The 9,155-nt window shown below is 34.7% G+C and overlaps 2 protein-coding genes across 2 annotated transcripts; both read left to right on the top strand.

Annotated features, from left to right (window-relative positions):
• The first annotated feature begins 3,662 nt into the window (after window positions 1-3,662).
• Window positions 3,663-5,098, top strand: LOC133034983 (uncharacterized). The gene is made up of 3 exons (XM_061110576.1): window positions 3,663-4,012; window positions 4,092-4,197; window positions 4,283-5,098. Exons 1-3 carry the CDS (start codon window positions 3,663-3,665, stop codon window positions 4,427-4,429), a joined length of 603 nt encoding a protein of 200 aa, XP_060966559.1. The 3' UTR covers window positions 4,430-5,098.
• LOC133034339 (uncharacterized) lies at window positions 4,451-8,738 on the top strand. The gene is made up of 11 exons (XM_061109403.1): window positions 4,451-4,886; window positions 5,024-5,120; window positions 5,205-5,382; window positions 5,465-5,893; window positions 5,986-6,588; window positions 6,709-6,931; window positions 7,350-7,650; window positions 7,735-7,908; window positions 7,993-8,097; window positions 8,168-8,339; window positions 8,437-8,738. Exons 1-11 carry the CDS (start codon window positions 4,451-4,453, stop codon window positions 8,524-8,526), a joined length of 2,808 nt encoding a protein of 935 aa, XP_060965386.1. The 3' UTR covers window positions 8,527-8,738.
• The last annotated feature ends 417 nt before the right edge of the window (window positions 8,739-9,155 follow it).

The raw sequence follows: 9,155 nt of genomic DNA, 5'->3' as shown, positions 1-9,155 counted from the left end.
ATTTCTTTTTAATTTACATATGAGTTTTTGAATTATTAAAAAGTATATATTGTATCGAGTTTTTCAATTATACAAATATACATTTTTTTAAGATCATATAATAGTTTTGGATTAAACTTTTTGGTGTAATATATGTCAACTTAATTTATAGTTGTGTAACTTTAGATAGAATATAATTAGCTTGGAAAATATAAAATAATGATTACGATATTTTTAATATTGTATAGTTCCACTTGATAATTAGCAAGATTCATTTTTGTAAAGGAAATTTAAATCTGTTTGATTGTTTATGGCAAGAGGTAGTATAATGACTTATTTATACTACTTCTCTTGAAAAAAAAAAGTAATCAAGGGACAAGGGCCTACTATCCTTATTTTAGTGCATAGATTAGTGAGTTACTGTCATTGCACTTATAAAAGAAAATGGGCTGAAAAATAAGTTATGAGTAATTGTGAAATGTTTAGAGATATCTGACATTTCCAATTAATCTACTGAAGTCTATGGCGAGAATATTACTATTCATTCCCGAGAATGAATCAAATTCAAATTTATATATTTTTTTGAACAACAAATTTATATATTGTGGAGCCAATATTACTGCAGTTTCTCTTACAAATATTGTTTCTTTATATTTTTATATAAATTGAGAAATAAATAGTAAAGTGTTGTTTCTAGATTCTAGCCATGTTAGGTAGTTGGTAATGTATGGTAGAAGTTCAAATCTCCTAAACAAGATAGTTAAAGCAGTCAAAAGTTAGGTTTGTTGACATCATAGAATCACCTCTCAGTTAAGAAAAATGTCTTAAGGTATTAGAGAAAATATCATTTTATTATTATGGAATGTATTTTCCTTGTGTACATAGAGTAAGTGGGTTGGCATAATTAGTTCTATATGTTTATACTTCATCTTCATGTGAGCTGAAATTGGAAAACAAGTAGATTGATTCATATTGAAGTGAAACGAACAATTGTATTCTATCCGAGTAACATTCTTGTCTAGTATGATATATATATTGTATGTACGTACTTTTGTTTTTGTATTTTTGGCTATTCGACCAAATATACAATTTTTCACATCACTACTTTTATTCACAATGCAGCTTTTCAATTGTGGTAGTATCTTTTGAAGAAATTGCTTGAACGCTAGCTTGGAATTGGTAAGCTACTCAAACTTTATTTCTTTATATTTTATAAATCCTAGAAGAGTTTGAATATCCTAGATATTCATCCATAGTGAAGTAAGTTCTGGAATTGCATGACTGCGGTCGGATGGGTGGTAATATTTGTACTGTTAATTATAGTTTTGTTTGTTTGTATTATTGTGGATGTTTTAATAGATTAGTTGCATGTTTAAAATTTTCGGGAACGTCCGAATTATAGATGTTATGCTGTCGAAATTTCGGTAGAAATTTCAGTAGGATTAGTATTTTATTAAATTAATTAGGTTAAGTTGATATAGAATTATTTTATTGTATTAATTAGGTTAATTAAATTGTTGTTTTGTTGTTTTGTTAGAAGTTTCGAAATGGATAGAGATTGGATGAGTGCGAATAGGTTAACGGTAAAATATAGGGAAGGTGTTGACTTCTTTTTGGAGTTTTCTGCAAAGAATGCGGATAATCCTGATTTGGTTCATTGCCCATGTCTCAAATGTGGTAACATGGAGCGTATGAAAATTGCCCAAATAAGAGAACATTTGTTTAAGAAATCCAAGATAGACAAGAGTTATAAGGTTTGGTATCACCACGGAGAAAAAATTAGAAGATCGGGCGAGGGACCCTCTAGAAAGGATAAGATTGTTAATAATGTGGAGTATGAAGATGATCACATCGCAGAGATGATTAACGAAGCAGAGTTTGAATCTCAAGTTCGTCCTGAAACATTTCAAACTATGTTAGAAGATGCTGAAAAGCCGATTTACCCTAATTGTACTAGGTTTACTAAATTATCGACGCTTATTAGGCTATACAATTTGAAAGCAAAACACGGGTGGAGTGATAAGAGTTTGACAGAGTTACTAGCTTTCTTAGGAGAATTATTACCCGAAGGTAATGAGGTGCCTTTGTCTTTCTATGAGGCAAAAAAGACATTGTGTTCGTTAGGCTTGCAATATGAAAAGATACATGCATGTCCTAACGATTGCATCCTATATCGAAAGAGATTTGTGGACGAGGTATCATGTCCAACGTGCGGTGAGTCCAGGTGGCAAAAGAAAAATAATTCTAATGAGGTAAAGAAGGGTGTTCCTGCAAAAGTATTGTGGTACTTACCACCCATACCTCGTTTGGTTCGGTTTTTTCGAAATGCCGACCATGCTAAAAATTTGACTTGGCATGCCAGTGATAGAGTGAAAGATGGTATGATGAGACATCCAGCTGACTCTCCCGCTTAGAAAACAATTGATGCTAGATGGCCTGATTTTGCCAATGAGCCTAGGAATATCCGTCTTGGTCTCTCTGCAGACGGTATCAATCCACATACTTCCCTTAGCAGTAAGTATAGTTGTTGGCCAATCTTGCTTGTGATATATAATTTGCCGCCGTGGCTTGTTATGAAGAGAAAGTTCACTATGTTGACATTGATGATATCAGGCCCTTCACAACCTGGCAATGATATTGATGTATACTTAACCCCTCTCATTGATGATTTAAGTAAATTGTGGTATGACGGTGTTAATGCATATGATGCCTATAGGAATGAAGCATTCAATCTTAGGGCCATGTTATTGTGGACAATCAATGATTTTCCTGCTTTCGGGAATCTTTCTGGCTACAGTGTGAAAGGTTATAATGCATGTCCTATCTGTGAAGAGAAAACATGCTCTCGCTATTTAACACATTCGAGAAAAATTTGTTATATGGGACACCGAAAGTTTTTGCCACCCGAACATGTATTTCGGACCTGGAAAAAGGCATTTGACGGTAAGCAAGAATTTGAAATGCCTCCCCCACCTTTAAGCGGAAGACAATTGGTAGAAAAATTGAATAAAATTCAATTCAATCTTGGAAAGCGAAAGTCAAAATCGAAGAAAAGAAAAGGAGGTAAGGGTGTCACAAATGAACCTCAGGGACCGTGGAAGAAAAAATCAATATTTTTTGAGCTTGAGTATTGGGAGCATTTGGTTTTACGTCACAATTTAGATGTGATGCATATTGAGAAAAATGTCTCAGATAGCTTAATTAATACCTTGTTTAATATTCCTGGTCGGAGTAAAGATGGAATTAAATCCCGTCTAGATTTGAAAGAGATGGGGATTAGAGGAAATTTACATCCAGAAATTATTGGTAAACGAACTTTTTTACCACCGGCGTGTTATGCCCTGACTAAGGAAGAAAAACGATCTTTCTGTACGTCATTGTCTCACGTTAAAGTACCCGAAGGGTATTCTTCAAATATCTCCAATTTGGTAGATATGGACAAATTAATTTTGTCCGGACTGAAGTCTCACGATCATCATATACTGATGCAACATATTCTGCCGGTGAGTATCCGTTCTGTTTTACCTAAGAAAGTTCGCTATGCCATCACCAGGTTATGTTTATTCTTTAAATCTCTTTGTTGCAAAGTGGTAGATGTGTCAAAGTTAGAAAATCTCTGATTAGAAATTGTTGAAGTGTTGTGTTATTTAGAACAATTTTTTCCTCCATCCTTTTTTGACATAATGATCCACTTAACTGTTCATCTGGTGAGAGAGGTAAAAATGTGTGGGCCAGTGTATTTGAGATGGATGTACCCAATGGAACGGTACATGAAAATCCTAAAGGGTTATGTAAGAAACAGAAGCAGGCCAGAGGGTTCAATTGTTGAATCCTACATCGTTGAAGAGGCTGTAGAATTTTGTTTAGACTTCTTCTCAAATGTAGCAACTGTTGGGTCGTGTCTTCCTAGATTTGATAATGAAATTAGTAAAGGGGGTCGGGGTGTTTCTGTTTGCGACGTAAGTCGAGCTGATCGAGAGGAAGCACACCGACTCGTTTTGCAAAATGTTGATGAGGTTCAACCGTACATTGAGTAAGTTTAATTTAATTTTTAATATTCAATTCAAATTAAAAGTGTACTAATAAGAATAATGTTTAACTACATCTTGAAGGAAACATTTTGATTGGATCAAGACTACTTATCCTAGTAAGTCGAGGAACCACAAATGGGTGCAAGATGAACATTATCGAAATTTTAGTACATGGTTGAAAGAAAAGGTATTATGCAATACCGAGTGATTTGAAATTGGTATGTTTTTCATAATCATTTCATGTAACTACTAATTAATTTGATTTATGCTAGGTGATTGTGGAAATGAGTGACTCCCCGAACAATGTATCTCAGTTGCTACTTTCGATATCGCATTTTCCTTCATTTACTGTACTAAAGTATCAATCATACTACATAAATAGTACTCAATTTAACACGAAAGATCGTGATGCTTCTTAAAAAACACAAAATAGTGGTGTCATGATTGTTGCTAGTGCTATCCAAGTAGCTAGTTCAAAAGACAAAAACCCTATTGAATGTGATATGACCTTTTATGGTGTAATCAAAGAAATTTGGGAATTAGATTACATTAGCTTTCGAATCCCTGTTTTTCTTTGTGATTGGGTGAGGAGTGATAATGGAGTTAAAGAAGATGAGTTTGGATTCAAGCTAGTGGACTTGAATCGAGTAGGACACAAGTCTGATCGATTTATAATGGCATCCCAGGCAAAACAAGTATTTTATATGAGTGACCCAATAGATGGTCGCTGGTCAGTTGTTCTAACAACACAACCAAAAGATTATGATTACCAAGAGTCTGGTGGAGATTTATATCTCAATGATAAAACTTTTGAAATCAATCCACCACCAATTGATGTCGCCGTTCGGGACGAAATCATTTCTTCTCGGGAAGACGGTGAAGGATTATGGATTGAGTAAACTATCAATCTATAAATATTGGTGTGTTTTGTTTTATATTATTTTATATTTTTTTGCGCCTAATCTAAATTTCTGTGTTAATTTTATGTATTATTATTTTGCTTTAATGTGTAGGTACATTGACTATGGATGACCCCGGTGACTATGATGATGATTTTGCCCTTTGGGGACAATCCATTGGTGGTGAATCTGAATCTGATCCACCGCACCCGTAACCGGAACCTGACCCTGATTCACAACCAAAGAAGAAAAATGGTAGGGGGGCATATAAGGGTCTGAAGCATATAAAGAATAGGAGTGAAGGAATACTTCTCGAAGTCGAGTACAACCAATGGGGCCAGTGCATTGGGGACACTGCAAATGAACTGGTTAGCCAGATTGGCTTGTATGCAAGACGAAATCTTCCACTGGCATACAATGATTGGAGAAAAGTTCCAATGGAATTTAAAAATCTATTATGGGAGTACATCAAGGTAATGCTAATAGCTAAGATTAATTTGCATATGTAGTTGAATATTTTTTGCCCATTCTAACTATTATTGCTAATTTTTGCAGTCAATGTTCAAGTTAGGCCCAGAAGCTAAGCATTCTACCTTAAAAACTGCTGGACGAAGATGGAAAGACTGGAAAGCATTCCTAACAAGGAACCTAATTTTCAAATACAAAGATAAAGTTCCAGCAATGCTCGATCGTCCTCCAGATGCTTATGTTTCATGTTACAAGCCCGAAGATTGGAAAGAATTTGTTGCCAAAAGATGTAGTCAAGAATGGGAAAAAAAGAGAAAGAAAATGCAAGATATCAGGAGTCAAAATACATACAATCACCATGCGGGCCGAGGTGGTGTTAAGAAAGTTGAAGAAAAGTTGGAGAAAGAGTTGGGCCACCAGCTTACTATATATGACAGGGCATACTTGTGGATTAGAATACACACGAACAAAAACGGCGAGCTCGATGACCCTGCTCAGGAGGTCGCTGACCGGATTGTAAGTTCCATTTATCATATATGTGCTTGATCAAATACTTAAACACTTTTATGTTGTTCAAATTCTTACAAATTTTACTTTCTTGAATGTAGGCTGAGATACGAAAGCAAGTTGAGGAGGGGACAATATTAGTAGAAGGCTCAAAAGACATACTCACTCTAGCCTTGGGAACAGAAGAGCATGGAGGACGTGTTAGAGGAATGGGGGGTGGTGTCACACAGACACAGTTTTTCAAAACCCCGCGTCCTAAAAGAAAGAGAGTCGATGACAATGATCGTATGAGTGAGGTGGAGAAGCGACTTGAAGAGTCAGAGGAACATCGTCGTAGACAAGACGAATTATTAAATAAACTCCTCCAAATAGTCCAAAGCCAAAGTGGTGTTGCGGGCACCTCACATGCATCTGGTTCAGGTGTTGGGGGAGCATCCAACGAACCAGCTTTTGCTGCTGTTACCTCAGTTCTAGGAGCAACACCTACTGCCAGGGCCTCTGCTCCACCAACTGGCAGGGCCTCTACTACACCAAATGCCAGGGCCTCTGCTCCACCAGCTCCCAAGGCCTCTGCTCCACCAGCTCCCAAGGCCTCTGCTCCACCAGCTCCCAAGGCCACTATTCCAACACCTCCACTTGTTGCCCCACCAGCCACACCTTGTGCAGCTGCTCCACCAGCACCATCTCCGGTTACTTCTGATAATGTATTATTTACTTGCTTTTTAAAATAATTTTCATTATGCATGTTTAATTTTTATATCATAATTATTTAAGTTCTTTTTAAAATAAATTTTGTTTGTCTCTTGTTTTGTTTGCAAATGAAGAGATTGAGGTGTGATATGTACGTGATTGATCCCAAAGAAAAAGATTCGGTCTTAGTTGTATCAGGTTATGTGAAACTTGAAAAGGCAGACAAAGAAGGCAATATTATAATACATGGAGTTAAAAAGAAGTTTGATGATTTCAAACGTGTCTTTATTGAGAAGGTGGTTGAAGAAAATGCCATTCTACCATGCCCTATAGAACATGAAGGCTTCGACACAGTTGGTTTAGCTATAAACAATTTTGTAGCTTGGCCAAAGAACCTAATCAACATACATCCAGATGATTTAGGGAAGGTACATCATTTTTTTCCTTTTCACGTATATTTTCTTGAATAATGAGTAGGTTGAACTCAAATAGTTATTTGGTGATACTTTCTTTTTAAAGAAGCTAATGATAGTGTCTAGTGGGATGGGAATGCATTATTGGTGAAAATTTTGTGGCCATGATATATTCAAAGCTAGTTTTGTAAGTATTTTAAGACTTTAACCTCGGGAGAAAACAAATCTATTATGATTTATGACTTTATGTTTTCTAAACTCTTGGATGCTAATAATTTCTTACAAAAATCTTAAAATTGCATCTTAAGTACATTTTGTCAATATTATTATATTTTGAAATTGAAATTAATTGTTTGATGTAGATGAAAGGAAAGAAGAAAGTTTCAAGAGATCATTTGGCTCCACCAGAGCTCGGCCACCGATAAACCCAAAGGGGCCTAATAAACAGTCTGTCAAACGGTACATTCCCCCTGCAAAGACACAATTATTGTCTGGACTTTCAGAGATTGTGAAGAATTGGCCTGCTAAGAAATCAAAGAGATACTATATTAAACCGGAAGTGTTCGGAGGAGAAGGCCAAGAGTGTTGGATCAGCGCTGACGAGGTGGAAGATGTGTGCGAGCTCCATATGATTGGAAATACTGTTATGTCTCTTTGGTGCAGGTATAATAGTTAATAACTAAGTTAATATCTAAGTTAAAAATTATATATACAATGTTGTTTATTAATAATCCGTTTTTAATTTAGTTATTTGCAAGAACACACGCTTAATCTTGGTGGGTTGAGGAATACATATGCATTTAATAATCCTGCTTCAGTATCAACTGAAGCTGGTAAACTCAAACAACGTTCAGAGAATCTATGTCAGCGAATGATGGGTATGCAACCTGAACAATGGTTGATATGTCCGTGGAATTCAGGGTAAGTATGTTTTTATATTAATAAATGTAACAAACTAATGGATCGATTAGTGAGTTGACTGAATTAACATGTTTTGTTCTGTAGTGATCACTGGTTGACAATTATGATTCATGCCAATACTCAAAGTGTTGCATATCTTGACTCGACGAATGACTTTATCCGAACTGATATTATGAAATGTATCCAAAAGTAAGTTATAATTTTTTAAATTTAGATTATGTTACAAATCAATTCATTAATTAATTTCTTTTTTGTTTAGTGCTGTGGACATGTACAGGATCGAAAAAAATATACGAAACAAGGGTCCAGTAAAAATCAACCAATACACGTGTCGACAGCAGCCGGATGGAATACAATGTGGTTATTATGTTATGAAGATTATTCAGAGTTTCATGACGGTTGTTAATCCTGCAAGTTTTTTGAAAAATCATGTAAACATGAATAATTACTCTTCTCTATTTAGTTTGTATTTTAATTATATATACTTTTAATATGTTGATTAATGTTTTTTGATCTTTTATTTTACAGTTCAAGTTAGACGCTCCCTATAGTAACGAGGAGATCAATGCCGTACGGGATGAGTTGGCCGAATTTGTGAAGCCATTGATTATAGATTAAGTACTTAAGGTTACTACACTTTTGATATAATACATGAGTAACAAGTTTTATGATTATTGCTATCTTTTGCATATATTATTAGTTTATATTTAGTTTACGATATACATGGAATTTAAGTTTTAGAATCGATTTTATTAACAATTTTGGTATTGTGTGATTAGTTAATAGAATCGATTACTAATTTAATATAAGTTTCAAAAATGTTATTTTAATTTTTTTTGTATTATGTATTTACTATTATATAGAGTTATTCTAAAATTTGATAATGCAGGTGGGGAAAATTGCATGAAAAGTTTGCAATTTTTCCTTACTTATATTTGTGCTTCATTTTATAAGTGACGCAATAGGTAAAAAAAAAAGTTTTTTCGTAATAGATATGACATTTTTAAACCGACGGAATAAGTTTTTTGTGACAATTTTAAAATGCCATGACACATTTAGCGTCACTTTTTAACCGACGCTTAAAATAAAATAGAAAAGTAATTTTTTAGCATCGATTTTCAAATGATGAAAATTGTATTTTGCGTCTTTTTAAAAACGACGCAAATAAAACATTATTTACGTCTACGGATTACACGTCGGTTCTGTAGACCGACGCAAAATCTTTATATGTCACTTATAAAACGACG

Source organism: Cannabis sativa, chromosome 2, assembly GCF_029168945.1.
Source record: "Cannabis sativa cultivar Pink pepper isolate KNU-18-1 chromosome 2, ASM2916894v1, whole genome shotgun sequence".
Lineage (NCBI taxonomy): Eukaryota > Viridiplantae > Streptophyta > Magnoliopsida > Rosales > Cannabaceae > Cannabis > Cannabis sativa.
The sequence above is the reverse complement of the archived record's forward strand: the minus strand, read 5'-3'. Positions and strand labels throughout refer to the sequence as shown.

Bases quoted from the DNA above. Each gene is read 5' to 3' on its own strand.
- LOC133034983 (XM_061110576.1), top strand. From the start codon at position 3,663: ATGATCCACTTAACTGTTCATCTGGTGAGAGAGGTAAAAATGTGTGGG. The intron at 4,013-4,091 runs GTAAGTTTAATT...TACATCTTGAAG, and splicing joins GAGGTTCAACCGTACATTGA to GAAACATTTTGATTGGATCA. The intron at 4,198-4,282 runs GTATTATGCAAT...GATTTATGCTAG, and splicing joins GTACATGGTTGAAAGAAAAG to GTGATTGTGGAAATGAGTGA.
- LOC133034339 (XM_061109403.1), top strand. From the start codon at position 4,451: ATGATTGTTGCTAGTGCTATCCAAGTAGCTAGTTCAAAAGACAAAAAC. The intron at 5,383-5,464 runs GTAATGCTAATA...TAATTTTTGCAG, and splicing joins TATTATGGGAGTACATCAAG to TCAATGTTCAAGTTAGGCCC. The intron at 6,589-6,708 runs GTATTATTTACT...TTGCAAATGAAG, and splicing joins CTCCGGTTACTTCTGATAAT to AGATTGAGGTGTGATATGTA.